The 16,152-nt window shown below is 42.6% G+C and overlaps 1 protein-coding gene across 1 annotated transcript in view; it reads left to right on the forward strand.

Moving 5' to 3' along the window:
- Positions 1-16,152, forward strand: part of CEP152 (centrosomal protein 152) — an 87,455-nt gene that overhangs the window by 26,412 nt on the left and 44,891 nt on the right. Inside the window, 5 exon segments of the mRNA XM_077473089.1 lie at positions 5,710-5,857; positions 7,158-7,249; positions 8,294-8,448; positions 14,335-14,545; positions 14,640-14,759. Coding sequence (XP_077329215.1) covers positions 5,710-5,857; positions 7,158-7,249; positions 8,294-8,448; positions 14,335-14,545; positions 14,640-14,759 — 726 coding nt within the window.

The following is a 16,152-nucleotide window of genomic DNA, read 5'->3' on the forward strand; positions in this document are numbered from 1 at the left end:
TGTGTCCTATCGGACCGTGTTGTTGGATAATCCAACTGTGTGTGGTATGCATCGGACTGATTCCGTCGGAATATCCGTCGGACTCAATTTTCCAACTTGTTGGAAATATTTCCCGACCAACTGGTTCGATCGGACATACTCCGATCATGTGTAGAGAATTTTGATCGGACCAAGTGCCACGCATGCTCAGATCAAATTCCTACATCAAAGCTATTGGCTACTAGCCTGAATGTAGTCCCATCGTAACGAAATTACGTCATCACGTCCTGAAAGATCGGATTTTTCGCCAACTTTGTCCGACCGTGTGTATGCAACAGTTTCGGACAAAATCCGACGTTTTATGATCATGCTCCTGGTACTGCATTCTACAAATTGAGTCATGCTGTGTAAATGATGGGTTATCCTGGGCTGGCCTCCAGGTACTTTTGTTTACCAGTGCCCAATCCCCTTGTAGTCCTGCAGTATAAACTGACCAGATGTGACATCTTTTTTTGTCCCTCGATAGACTCCCAAATTTTTTTTTATGAATATAAAATTCCTATTATTCAGATCTGAAGCCATTTGGTGTAGAGATGCATCAATAAGGGCCATTTTCATTATAAAAACAAATTATTTTGCCAGCACTTTGATTCATGGTGAAGTCTCCACTGATTACAGTCAGAATAAACACTCCATAATATTGAAGAGAAGAAAAGTTGGACAACCTGTGGATGAACATGCTGAAATACAATCTGCAGATGCGCTGGACTCTTTGTACTGTTCATCCAAGTAATACAGAATGCTTCTATGTACGCATGATATCATACCATGTGTGAGGGACCAAGCTTTTGGTTAGGATTTTAAAACTCTGAAAGGGACAGTTTATCCAAGTTTCCATGGAAAGAAATTTGTTAGATCTTGGCAAGAAATTTCCTAGAACATTATCAGCTCTTGCATGACCGTTTTACAGAGGAGCTTCTTAAAAGGTTTTAGGAAATTGGAGATTTTCTGTTTTTATTTTATTTACTTATTTTTGTCATGATTCAAATCATTTAGAATTGCATTAAAAAATACATTGTCATGGCCATAGGTTATCCATTGGACTGTAATAATAAAAAAAAATGGAATGTCCACACTTTTTAAAATAAAGTAACAAGCAATGCTCTTAAAAACATATGGCTTACCTAAACAATATGATTTCATGTTTAAAGCGGTGAAATGTGACTTCTACCAAACCGCCTATACAGGCAGTGAATCAATCATTCTCATTAAAAGGCATGCACCTGGAAGGTTCACCTTCATTGAATGTTTGTTTGGTGAATGTCTGATTAACTGCTGTACAAATATGCCTTTCTGTGTATAAAGAAATCATAGCAGCTACTAAATATGAAGGGTTCCTTGATACATTGTGATTAGAAAGCAAATCCTACTTCCAGCTGCATCATCGGGAACTTCTGCAACTTGGTACTTTGTAGATGCACTGCACATTCTCAGTTCAAATTGTCTCTCGGCTCTTTAAATGAGGACAATAACAAACCAGAATTATTCTACAAAAATGTATTTTAATTCAGTAGAATGAATGCATGATGCAATGCCACATAACATGCCCTCTATGCTTTGAATGCATTGTGAAAATATTTAAGGATAGGAGGAACAATTGTCTTTCTGGAGCCTTTAGACAAACTTTTATTTGCATGAATACAATTATTTTACTACATTCACCAGATGCACATTTGAAGTGACCTTATGACTTGCAATAAACTGCTAACGAACTTGACATATAGTACACCATAGGTGTCAAACTCATATTAATTTCAGGCTGCATCAGCATTATGATTGCCCTTAAAGGACTAGTTGTATCTGTAAGACTATATACAATTTTATCCAGGGCTTTAATAGGCGCCATAACTCAACCATGACCCCCTACCAAACCGCATTGAATGGTAAGTGTGGCTAAATTGCACAGTTGGAGGGATTGGGGGGGGGGGGTTCAGGGGCGCCCTATGCAGGGAGTGGGGGGGGGGTTCGGGGGCGCCCTATGCAGGGAGTGCGGGGGGGGGTTCGGGGGCGCCCTATGCAGGGAGTGTGGGGGGGGGGTTCAGGGGCGCCCTATGCAGGGAGTGCAGGAGCGCCCTATGCAGGGAGTGCGGGGGGTTCAGGGACGCCCTATGCGGGGAGAAGGGGCGCCCTATGCATGGAGTGCGGGGTTCAGATCTCTTTCACGGGCCGTCCACATTTCACTTCCACTCTGATCTGAAACTCTTCCCCTATTCACTTATATCTCCCTCCACAGCCCTCATCTCTGCTCTCCCAAAAAAGGTTTCTTGCATCTCACCCAGCCCACCTCTAAAACCTACCAGCAGTGTAGCCAGCTCTGCCTTCCTCTTTTCACTTGCAGGAAGATCATTGGTCACCATCTGAGCACCTGGGCACAGATGGGGATAACAGTGCAGCTTACCACGTGATGCCCCATCCCACACTGCATCTCCCTTGTCCCCGCCATGAGTGCAGGGCGGGCAAGGCTCTGCGAGAGCCACTGAGAGGAAAGTTGTTCTCGTAAACACGGAAAGCTTCTGTGTTTTACAAGTGACCATGTTGAGCGCAGTTCCACCAGGTTCTGGCTGAAAAAAACGATTTGTGCGAGGGCCACATTAAAAGGCCTGGGGGCCGAATTCAGCCCGCAGGCCTTGTTTGACACGTGTAGTACACAGGTCAGAAGGTCTGTTTTAAAAATAGGTTAACTTCATATGTATTATTTCCATGTGAAAACCTCTTGGGTTCCATAGATGAATGTTCTAGTGCACATAGTGCTTGATAGTTACAATATGCAATATCCATAAGCAATAGACTTTTTAGTCTGGAATTTTTAAATTACCTGCGATCTCAAGGCATGGCCAGGGCCAGATTAACAGCATCATGGGCCTGGTGCTGAGGATTTTGGTGGGGCCTTTTTACGGAAACAAAATGAAAATGCAAAAATGTTTTGCTAAAACAAATTAAATATACTCTCACCAGTAATATCAGCCGTGCAGCCTTTGAGCAGCAGCAACACCCCCAATACCACCTGCTATGCGGTCTCTCAACAGCAGCAACATAGGAGACCACATTTCCAAACTGCCATTCAGGGAGATCCCCCCCCTTCCCAAAAAAAAAAGAGGGGGGATGTAGTCTCGGGTTGATGGGGAAATAGGTGGCGGGGGTGATTTTTCAGGCAAATGGCACTTAGCACTTAAAATCATCCTGACGCTATGCTTGATATGGCATCGGGATGATCAAATTCCATTATTTCTATTACTACATTGTAATATATAGTGAAATAGTTCAACTCACCATGATGCATTATCAGTGGGAACCTGAGCTTGTCACTTCCCACCAGATGCAGTGTGTCGCTTGCCACCATTGCCTGCTGCCAGATGCCACCCGCAGCCTGCCACCAGATACAGTGTGCCACTTGCCACCAGATACAATGTGCCACTTGCCATCAGCATGCCACCAGATACAGTGTGCCACTTGCCACCAGCAGCCTGTCACCAGATACAGTGTGCCACTTGCCACAAGCAGCATGCCAGATATAGTGTGCCACTTGCCACAAGCAGCATGCCAGATACAGTGTGACACTTGCCACCAGCAGCATGTCACCAGATACAGTGTGCCACTTGCCACAAGCAGCCTTCCACCAGATACAGTGTGCCACTTGCCACAAGCCGCCTTCCACCAGATACAGTGTGCCACTTGCCACAAGCCGCCTTCCACCAGATACAGTGTGCCACTTGCCACAAGCCACCTTCCACCAGATACAGTGTGCCACTTGCCACAAGCAGCCTGCCACCAGATACAGTGTGCTACTTGCCATGAGCAGCCTGCCACCAGCAGCGTACCACCAGATACAGTGTGCCACTTGCCACAAGCAGCATGCCAGATACAGTGTACCACTTGACACAAGCAACATGCCACCAGATACAGTGTGCCATTTGCCACAAGCAGCCTGCCATCAGATACAGTGTGCCACTTGCCACAAGCAGCATGCCAGATACAATGTGCCACTTGCCACCAGCAGAATGTCACCAGATACAGTGTGCCACTTACCACCAGCAGCCTGTCACCAGATACAGTGTGCCACTTGCCACCAGCAGTGTGCCACCAGATACAGTGTGCCACTTGCCACCAGCAGTGTGCCATCAGCAGCCTTCCACCAGATAGTGTGCTACTTGCCACCAGCAGCAGTGTGCCACCAGCAGCCTTCCACAAGATAGTGTGCTACTTGCCATCAGCAGCCTGCCACCAGATACAGTGTGCCACTTGCCACCAGCATGCAACCAGATACAGTGTGCCACTCGCCACCCACAGCCTGTCACCAGATACAGTGTGCCACTTACCACCAGCAGCCTGCCACTGCCTCCAAGACTCTGCCCAGATGGATAGAAGAGACAGGGCCTGCATAGTCAATCAAATCCCTGGAGCCCCCACCCCTCCTGAGCTGGGATGGTATGGCTGTATGTATGTATGCCAGGAGTTGTTTAGACCAAGTTGTACAGGGTTGTGTGTGCAAGCTTTTGGGCTCACACTGGTGTGCTGCAGTTGGCTGCACTGCTCATGTATCTGCAGTTTTAGCTGCAGTCCTATTGATTTATATCAGGTTGCAGGTTTTTGCTGCATTTTCTGACAGTGTGCCAAAGATGCAGCATGCAGGAATTTTGGTGCGCTTTCAGAAAATGCAGAAAAAACAAACAACCTAATAGAAATCTATAGGACTGGGGGTAAAACGCAGGAAAACTGTGGATACACCAGCAATGGGCCAAAACACAGCAAATCAGTGTGAACCACCTAAAAGCACAAGGGACCACCAAGCACTGCCACAGGCTGATGACACAATTCTAAACACTTTGGCTGCAGTTATAACAGCTACTGCTGGTGAAAAAAGTTAAAAACGAGGGAAAGGGATATAAGAAACCAGTCACTGAGCTCACATGTGGACGGTCCCTGGAGGCTCATCACTCACAGATATCCTGTTCACCTTCTATCTGCCGGTGTTTCCCACCCACACGGCTCCTTCACTGCACAGACTTCACAGAGGGGGAGGGGAAAGGCAGAGCCGACTCAGCCTCTTCCATTTGTGTAGGTGGGGAACTGTGCACTGTGACATTGTAATAACCACAGTGAGCAAACACAGATGCAGCCAGACACCCCTACATTTACACACACTTCTCCTGTCCCATAGAAGTTTATGGACAGGAAAAAAAAAATCGGGCTTATGCTGCTGGCTGGGTGGGCCTATTTTAAGGCAGGGGCCTGGAGCTGCAGCTCCATCAGCCCCTATGTTAATCCGGCCCTGGGCATGGCCTCCCACATACGGTATATTTAACTTTACAGTAAACCTGAACAGGCCCAAAATGTTTGGCTTTTGTCTGCTTCAAGTTGGATTTACATTCCCATACAAGTTTATGGAAATGTTAACCTGCTTAAAGTGGATCAACTTCAAATGCAATGAATTCTGCATATTCTAAGGATTGTCTCAAACTGATGCCATTGGCTCTGACCTTTTTAAAGTTCTAGATCCTGTTAGTCTTCAGACCGATCTCTGTGTAGCTGTGGCACTTTTTTGGCTCCTTTTTTAGAGTGTATAGATCGCCAATTTTTTGGTTTCTTGTTCTGCATTTTCTATGGTAAGTGTTTATCTTTAGTAGATTTAACTTCACATTTCCTCTCGTAATTTTGTTTTTCTTACTGTAGAAAGATTATTGTAGTCGATTAGAGGAGCAACTCAAACGGTCTGAGAGGAAGGGAGAAGAAAGCAAACTTGAAAAAACAGAAATGATCAATCGCTTATCCAGGAGTCTTGAGGAAAGTCAGAAGCAATGTGCCAATCTTTTACACACAGGTGAGCTGGTACAGACATCTATTCATGTGACATGAGGGCAGTGATGTTGTAAAATATACTGTTGTACGTTAGATACAACTGGGTAAAACCACTAAGTAATGGTAAATCTTGACATTATAAAGTAAAGGTGACGTGTACATACACTATATTGCCAAGAAATATCCCCGAATTAACAAAACATAAAATATATACACACGGTTGTGCTCAAAAGTTTGCATACCCTGGCAGAAATTGTGAAATTTTGGTATTTAAATTGAAAATATGACTGATCATGCCAAACAAAAAAACTGTCTTTTATTCAAGGATAGTGATCACATGAAGCCATTTTATCACATAGTTTTTTGGCTCCTTTTTAAAAAGCCAATGATAATTGAAATCACCCAAATGGTCCTGATGAAAAATTTGCATACCCTGGAATGTTTGGCTTTGGTACAGACACAGAAGTTGGCACACACAGGTTAAAATGGCAATTAAAGGTTAATTTCCCACATTTGTGGCTTTTTAAATCACAATTAGTGTCTGTGTATAAATAGTCAATGACCTTGTTAGCTCTCACGTGGATGCACTAAGCAGGCTAGATACTAAGCAATGGGGAGCAGAAAAGAACAGTTAAAAAAGACCTGCGTAACAAGGTAATGAAACTTTACAAAGATGGAAAAGGATATAAAAAGATATCCAGTACTGTTCAATCATTTTAATAAAGAAATGGAAAATTTGGGGATCTCCAAGGTCATGTAGATCAAGAAATATTTCAGCCATAACTGGGGACATTGGCACCATTACAGCTTATCCGTGCCCACCACCAGTGCAGTTTCAGTGCACACCATTGCAGGTTATTAGTGGCCATCAGTGTAGTGTGGATCAAGGACAGAAATCATCCACAGACCGTCGTCGAGACAAACCCCCCCCCCCCCCCCCCTCCGCCCACTACAGCGAGCAGAGTGGGAATAGAAATCCATGTTTGCTTTACAGAACTACTTGTGGGAAGTGACAAGACCGCTGGCTGAGGATACAGGAGGAATAGCAGCCAGCGGTCTTGCAAAAAACGATATCGCAGGGCAGTAATGGGTTTTCAGCAAGATCAATAGGCTATTGCAGAGGAACTACAGAGCTCGGAAGACGATGGATGGCGTAGTTGGTGAAAGTAAGATATCGGCAAAAAGGACATGTTCAATTTTAGAATTCTAGTCAAGTTTTAATGTTGTGTTTTTATGATTGTTTAGATTGATCTAAGTTTTATTTTTTTTTTTTTTTTTTTTTTTTTTAACTCTAACCATTAAACTTTAAACTTTCATTTTAGGTTCGATCCAGGAGGCTACACAGTTAAGAATGCAACTTCAACAATTACAGTCATCAAAAACCATTAGTGATGGCATGAATAAGGCACTGCAGGTTGGTGTTCTTCTTTCTTTTTTTTTTTTTTTTTTTTTTTTATCAGTGTAGATTACATTATCTCAAAGGGTATTAAACATAAAAGCAAACATGTAATATATTGCTTACTAATCTTTAGCTATGGTGGCCACATTTGTTTGTTTTACTTTTTTTTTTTTTTCTTCCTTTTCTTCCTTTCTTCCTTCCTTCCCTTTTTTTTTTCTTTTTCTTTTTTTTTTTTTTTCTTTAGGCCATTATTTTAATCTGTTGATCTGGTCAGTAAGTCTGTTATATTTCAACTTCTTTTTGTCAGATCAAGCTGTCCAGCAAAAAATGCCAGTAAGAGATTGGGATCAAACTAAAATAAACACAGAAAATAAATTGCGAACAGACAGGCTCTTTGCATATCTTCTGCAATAAAATACACCTACCTGCCTGTTCACAATGCTCTCCTGAATGTAAATGGAGTTGTGCAGAACTCTGTGTACATTTCTAGAACAGTGTCAGTGTGTCGGGATAAATATTTCTGCCTATGTACAGGAATAACGTTATCCCGCCAATTAAGGTGGCTGAAGACCGCCACCCAGAAAAAGCCAGGGGAAAATGCTGGTGAGGGACCCTGTGGGTGTCGGAAGTAAGTATTTGTGCCTTTTCGTACCACCTTAACCCTGAAAGGGGTGCTAATAATGGGTGCTTTTATTAATTTTAATAAAACGTTTGTTCTGAAACCGGGCCAGTTTACCGTCCTTCAGACTTTAGACGTTGTCCTTTGGAGGCACTGCGCCCCCCGTCGTTGGTTGTCCCTGGGAGGCACTGCCTCCACCCCCGGTCGGTGGTTGTCCCTGGGAGGCACTGTGCCCCATCGTTGGGGGGGGGGGGGGGGGGGGGTCCCTGGGAGGCCACATAAAAGCAAGCAAAGGGAGATCCCTGTGCTAGTCCATCTACCACTGCCCTCTCCAGACTGACAATGCTGCTATCCAAAGTGTCTCTGAATTTCATGGATTTTGTCCACCCTACTGGAGAAGGAATGCATATTTTAAGTAACATGTTTTCTTTGCACTATAGGAAGAAATAAATGAACTTAAAGAACAAATCACAATGTATGAATCTGCAGCTAAACTGGGGGTTTTCCTTGGTGCAGAAGAGCAAGAAGAATTCTCTGACTCCTACGTGGATTTGGGTATCAAGAAAGTTAACTGGCAAAAGTCTCAATTCCAAAGGTATATTGCTTGTGGCACAAAGTGGAATGCAAAAGAAAAGGTGTATTGTAGTCTCTGGCTAGAGGAGGGCAAGAAGAAAGCTGTGCCCCTTCTTGCTTACTGTTATCAGTTACAGTTTTAGAATATATTTTGTAATACCAAATAATCCCAAACTAAGGTGCAGCGCTCATCAAACAAAAACAAAACTGGATAACTGCTGTGCTGAGCTTTACTGGAGCAATCTTTGCTGGGGCTAGCCATGCTGACCGGATCCATTCAAAATGTCTTTTTGATTGAATTGAATGGTACATGGGCCTCGTATCTGAAGAAACGAGGTCTTGCTTGTAATGCTTCTCTTTTTTTTTTTTTTTTTTTTTTTTTTTTAAAGAGCTGGACCTCAGGATCCAGTACTTTTTTTGTATTAAGGCCATAAAGTTTTTACTGGCAGTGGTGCTATTACAGGTCCAGGATTGTGGGTTTTCTCGAGGATCCCTAGCTCCTGAAGGTTTAACGGAACCCACTCATGGGGGGGCCCCCCCCCCAAAAAAAATTACATGCCAAATGTCATGTCAGGTGGTCACCTTCCCTTAAAGCGGAAGTTCCTTTTTTTTTTTTTTTTTTTTTTTTTTTGGCATGCTGCTTTAAATTACTATCTGACATAACAGGTGTCTTGTTACCGCCCCCAATCCCTTAGCAATTTTGAACTTACAAATCAATGAAATCCCCTTATTTCAAACAGTAACTGCCCGTGTTTTCCTGGCAGAGAGAACAATGATAGCTAGACACTGGAAGATGTCCCAAGCTCCTAATCAGGGGCAGACTGACCATTGGCACTGCCCGAGGGCCCCATGCCACTAGGGGGGACCCATCAGGGTTGCCAGCCTCGGTAAAACCCAGGGACAGTATGTAAAAATTTGTCTCTTTTTTTTTTTATTTTTTTTTTTTACATCTGTCTCTGAAATGTCCCTTACCGACATCCTTTTTGGTCTAAAAATCCTGAGATTATATCTGCCCCACCTCTCCAGTACCTTCTCAGCCAATAGACACATGTCTGTGTATATTGTGTGTACATGTCTGTGTATACTGTGTGATTGTGTGTGTTTGTGTCTACTGTGTGGTCCCATAATCTCTGATTGCCTGTGGGCCCCATAATCTCCTATTGCCCGGGGGCCCCATGAGTTGTCAGTCCTCCCCTGCTCCTAATAAATCAGAGGTTATAGCCTTATACCTCTCACACACGATCAGAAAATTGGATGACAAAAATCGCTTTCAGAGTGATCGTATGATCTGATCATTAGTACACAACTTTCGAGAGCCGATCACGACAGTTCATGCAGCAATATTCGAAGGAATAAGCACAAAAACCTTTTTGTTTCGTACGATACCAAATCGGATGATTTCCGCTTTAATCAGTACATTATTTGTCCGATAAAAATCAGAAGACCAAGACCACACACGCTCAGAAACAAAATACATTACAACACAATACATCACTTCTGAAGTTTTATTCTGTCATAAAAAAAATTCTGAACTTTTCATTTTCTATAGGAGCCTAGCATGCAACAAAAAAAAAATGGATGATCATTTTGTCCAATAATCTCATCACATGTACTAAACTTTCGTCAAACTGAACTACTCATATGAACGATCCCTATCAATCAGAATGGGGAAATATTTTTTATTTTTTTTATTTTTTATTTTTTTTTATACAAGCTATTGAAACCGGGGACTGACTGGTGTAGTCATTTAATTATTGTCTGATGTATCGATCTAGGGAGCAACTACATGGCAAATGAGGTTTAATGTAGAACATGTTTAAATAATGCATTTGGGTGGAAAAAAATATGAATGCAATATACTCACTAGGGGGGGGGTGAACCTCTGGGGGAACTAGGATGGGAAAAGGACCGGGGTCCTAGTAGATAGGCTCAGCAATGCCAAGCTGCTGCTAACAAAGCAAACAGAATATTGGCATGCATTAAAAGGGGATTAACTTCAGGGATAAAATTACAATTCTCCCGCTCTACAAGACTCTGGTCCGGCCGCACCTGGAGTCTGCTGTCCAGTTCTGGGCACCAGTCCTCAGGAAGGATGTACTGGAAATGGAGCGACTACAAAGAAGGGCAACAAAGCTAATAAAGGGTCTGGAGGATATTAGTTATGAGGAAAGGTTGCGAGCACTGAACTTATTCTCTCTGGAGAAGAGACGCTTGAGAGGGGGATTTGATTTCAATTTACAAATGCCGTACTGGTGACCCCACAATAGGGATAAAACTTTTTTGCGGAAAGGAGTTAATCTGCTTGCCGAACAGCCACCGTCATACTGTGGCAGGTTGGCTGGATCCCGCGAGCCATCATAGCTGTACATTGGTCATTTTAAACGGGATAGCAGGCATGCGCCTGCAGCACTGTGGGGGGTGCCAATGCGTGTGGCTGGCGGACACGAGAGAGAACGCGTGCGTGCGTGCGTGTGTGTGTGTACACACAAATCCCAAACCCCTGTTCAGTGAGGAGAGACAGATCGTGAGTTCCTACTAGCTAGAAACAACGATCTGTCATTTCCCCCAGTCACTCCCACCCCCCCTACAGTTAGAACACACACTAGGGAACACAGTTAACCCCTTGATCGCCCCTAGTGTTAACCCCTTACCTGCCAGTGACATTTACACAGTAATCAGTGGATTTTTATAGCATTGATCGCTGTATAATTGTCACTGGTCCCAAAAATGTGTCAAGTGTGCGATCTGTCCGCCATAATGTCGCAGTCCAGATAAAAATCGCTGATAATTGACATTACTAGTACATTTTTATTACCAAAAATATGTAGAAGAATACATATCGACCTAAACTGAGTAAAAATGGCCTGGTCATTGAGCAGCCAAATCTTCCGGGGCTGAAGTGGTTAATTACTAAAATTAGAAGAAAAGAGGATTAACCTTAAACTACGTAGAGGGTTCTTTACTGTAAGAGCGGCAAGGATGTGGAATTCCAGGTGGTGGTTTCAGCGGGGAGCATCGATTGGTTTCAAAAAACTATTCGATAAGCACCTAAATGACTACAACATACAGGGATATACAATGTAATACCGACATAAAATCACACACATAGGTTGGACTTGATGGTCTTTTTTTCCAACCTCACCAACTATGTAACTGTATAGTTACTGCATTCAGACTTGTGTTCTTAGAGGAGAATCATCTAAAGGCATGTGTTTTCCACAGATTTTTATGGATATCCCTAATTAGAAGATATTCTGTTGTGACTTCTTATTATCTCTGTATTATTGAAAACTTGAAACTTAATAAAAACAGCCATAGACAGCGCTGTACAAGTTAAACCCGCCCAGGAGAATACACAGATTGCTTCCGGATTTCGGGATGATGTCACAAGGGTGGGCTCTGCCTTATGTGTGTCATCAAAAATGACATCCTCCGAGGCGAAGAGAACCAGTCACACATCACGCTTTTAAATATGTCAGAAAGCGAGAAGCACTGAGGCTCTTAACTAGCTTCTCTCTGTTGGGCAAAGCCTACTCGGTCCATATAAATGATCTTGGGAATTTGCTATTTGCTATGCTTTCTGAGAAGAGCTTTAGATCCACGTTCAGGAGGGCTATGGGTCTATACCACAAGGTGTGGTCTTTGTCTGGTTTCGGAATGACTGTTTCATGGGACCTCATCGTGCCCGTAGTGGGGGGAGATGGCCCTCAGTAATTGAATTACATGCACAAATGAAGTATGAGGAGAGTAACTATCAAAAGGTTTTGCAGTAAGAGCTAACCCATTAGGGCCCGAAGCCTTACAAGATTTAGTAAACGCAAGGGCATAGTCTAAAGCCTCGTACACACGATTGGATTTTCGGCAGGGAATTGTGTGATGACAGACTGTTTGCCTAAAATCCGACCATTAGTACGCTCCTTCAGACAATTGTTGTCCAACTTTTGGCCAACAAATATTTGATGACAGGCTAGTAAATTTTCGGCAGACAACAGTCTGTCAGATTTTCATATCTTGTACACAAGTACAAACACTTGTGCTCGGAATCGATGCTCACCAAACACGACATTAGCAGAAGGTGCACAAAGGGTGGCACTCAAGAGCCGAAATTCCTCTTATTACGTCACTATGTTCGTGTTTGTTGGCCGACAATTGTGTACCGTTTGTATGCAACACAAGTTCCTGGCACACTCCCTTCGGACAAATGTCTGACGCTTTGTCTGTCGAAAATCCGATTGTGTGTACAAGGCTTAACTCTTCTAGAAGGATCGGATGCTCCATATCCTCACCAGTCTGTTGCGGAAGGGCGGACATACCCAACAACACCAGACAGAAGGCTATTGGATTCGCTTTCTGAGAAGGTGACCCAAGGACCTGAGTGTTGCTGTAGTGGGGTCTATGCCTATGCAACTATTGACTTTTAAGTTGATATTTACATGGGCCCACAGATGGCTGTAGTAATGGTATTTAAAAACTCTAAATTGTAACCATAAAGGCATGATCTGGCACTTTTTATCCTGTCTGCTGTCTGTGGGAAGCCTTTGTTTACATGGTGGTATTGAAGTACAGATTTATTTTTAAAGTGTATCTGACCCTAAAAACAAAGCTAATTGATTCATTCCACCTTATTATTCGTAAGATATGGTTGCCACATACTTTTTATTTTTTAAATTGGCTTTTGTTCCTTTTTATTTTCAGCTGTTGATTCTGGCAGCAGCACACTTCCTCTTAACACTCACTCACCATACTGGTGTTATTCCTCTTATAGACTTCGACCACAGTGAAAAAGTTCTTATACTTGCCTTTTTCTTTGCTCCAGCGGCCTTGCTCCATGCTTGCACCAGTCCCCTGCAGCCTTCTCTAAAGCAGCAGTGCACATTGAAGTCCCGTACTCCTTTTTCTTTTTTTTTTTTTTTTTTGCACCTATCAATAATTAAAGTGTGTATGTGTGTATATGTATATGTATATGTGTGTGTGTATATATATATATATATATATATATATATATATATATATATATATATATATATATATAATATATATTTTTTTTTTTTTTTTTTATTCTTTCATGTAGACCTTTTTATAGGGAAGGTTTACTAAAACTGGAACACTCCCGTCTGGTGCTGCTGTGCATGGTAGCCAATCAGCTTGTAACTTCAGCTTGTTCACTTAATCATTGGCAATAAATCCTGGAAGCTGATTGGTTTCTATTCAGAGCTGCACCAGATTTTGCACTCTCCAGTTTTATCATGTAACTCCCTATGAGCCTGGCACCTTCTGGAGATGTAGACTTGCAGGACCTGAGAACATAAAATGGACACTATACTCGTTTTTAAACCGTGCACCTCTCTGTGTAACGCTCGTTGTATCCCATTCCAATATATTGTCTAACAAATCACTGACCTCTTTAAAGTGGTTGTAAACCCTTACAAACCACTTTGACCTACAGGTAAGCCTAGATTAAGGCTTACCTGTAGGTCCAAGAAATATCTCCTAAACCTATATGGTTTAGGAGATATTTGCCCGAAAACAGGCACCACTGTCTACGGCGCATGCGCACTGAGCGCGGCATTCTCAATGATGGAGCTCCCGTGCGCATGCGCGGGAGTGACGTCATCGCGGCTTCGCCGAATGACAGCGGCGGAGCTGCGAGACCCCACCAAGAAGATGGATGCGGCGGACTACAGGGGACAGCGGCGACTTCGCTGGCTCCTGTGTCAAGTAAGTGACACATAATGGACTACTATGCGATGCATAGTAGTCCATTATGCTTTGCCTTTGCAGGGAATCAGAGGAAGTAAACTCATCAGGGTTTACTTCCTCTTTAAATCTTTTAATTGGTAAGTTTGAATTGCACACTAATGCTCAGTGAACCTCATTTATTTAGTTATTTGTTTTTATGTCCATGCAGGTCACTGCGCACTAATGGTGTCCGAAAAGACCTTCCATCTGATGCTGTCATTGCAGAGCTGAAAACAGAGCTGGAGCGTTGCATGAGCAGCAACAAAGCCAAACGTCAGCAGATTATACAGCTCCAGTCTGATCTCAGGGGTTATCAGGCAAAAACTGAGGAACTAAAAAAGCTACTTGAAAGGGCTGAAAAAGAAGTCAAGGACTGTGAAGTATGTTCTGTGCTGCTATAAAGGCAAGAAGGTTCTAAATGTCACCGGAGCAGACCTTCCTTATGGTTACTATTACATTATTATCACTTTACAGGTCAGACCAGGGACCTTGGAACGCATGGATCCTACTGCTCTACACAGATCCACAGGCCAAGACAGTCAGGAGATTCAAAGGCTGCTGGATGAGAATCAGAAGCTTCAGCAAGAAGTTGAGGTATTTTACTAATAATAAATATATGGGTTGATTTACTAAAGAGGAATTGCAGTCTGCTCACATAATTTGTAATAAAAACATCTTTGCCATTCTGAAGCTTCCCTCCAACCACTTTGCATATTTTATATATACTGTATTCTGTACTTGTCAAATATACTGCAGAAATCTCCCTCCACCGAGTCTGGTTGCAGCCATTTCAACTGTGGGCAGCTGAAGCTGCTGCCTGCTCACTTCCTGGATTTACACAGACACACAGAGGCACACCTTCAACTCTCATTGGCCCTCTTATGACTCACCCCCTCCCTTCATGGCAAACTCTCAGGAGAGTGAGAGCTGTGCATGATGTCTTGAGCCTAGGCTAATGACCAGACAAACAGGAAGTGGGCTGTATAAGGTATTTACTGGCTGAATTTTTATTTTTATTGTTTTTTTTTTTTTTTACTATCCAAAGTTAAAACCACAAGAGCAGAGAATGTAATAGAATGTAATAGATGGAAAGTTGAAAAATGACTGAATAGAATGAAAAGAGTGACTGAATAAAGTTCCGCTTTATGGCAAATAGACTGTGCACATTGCCAGCACTTGGTAAATGTAATGTGGTGAAGCTTACACTTCTTCTTTTTTTTTTTTTTTTTTTTTACACAAATCAAGTGCAATGAAAATAAGAAAAGTCATTTTTGCTTGCATGTGATTGGATGATAGTAAATGTGGTAAAGCTCTGCTTATTTACAAGCTCTAGGGGAAAAATGAGCGTAATTCCAGATTACGCAGTCTATTTGCCTTTAGTAAATCAACCCCAATGGGTCTAAGGGCTTGTTCAAACACATACATTAAGATGCATTAATTGGCATTGGTCAATGTAAGGGATCAGAGAAACAATTGTTTTCTACATAGCCTGTTTACATCATACAGTACGTGTGTTTTGGTGCGTGTTGCTTAAAAAAATGCAGCACAGCTCATATCCCCGCATGCCAATGCATCAGAGTATTGCAGGGTTGAATAAAGTTTGTTTTTTAACTTTCACTAAAGTGAAAAAGAAAAACATAAACCCTGCTATGTGTCATAACAATGCATACCAGTGGGCTTGCATTATATGGATCATAACGCAAGCGGGCTGGAATGGACAAAATTATTGGACCTGGTGAAAAGAAAGTGAGCACACATGTTGCTCCTAAAGTGAACCATTCAGTTTTGACACTTTTTTTTTTTTTTTAATTTTTTTTTTCCTTTTATTTTAAAGGTTTGGCCTGTCCCTGGTGGCAAGATCAGTCGGTGAAGGTTTAAAGTTATTTTAAAGGCACCATTTTTATTTTTTAAAGATACCAAACATGTCATCCTTACCTGTGAAGTAGCTCTGCACAGAGCAGCCCTGATCCTCCTCTTCTCTGGCGCT

The sequence above is a fragment of the Lithobates pipiens genome, unplaced genomic scaffold (genome assembly GCF_037356315.1).
Source record: "Lithobates pipiens isolate NorthernLeopardFrog02 unplaced genomic scaffold, aLitPip1_a1.2 Scaffold_8, whole genome shotgun sequence".
Lineage (NCBI taxonomy): Eukaryota > Metazoa > Chordata > Amphibia > Anura > Ranidae > Lithobates > Lithobates pipiens.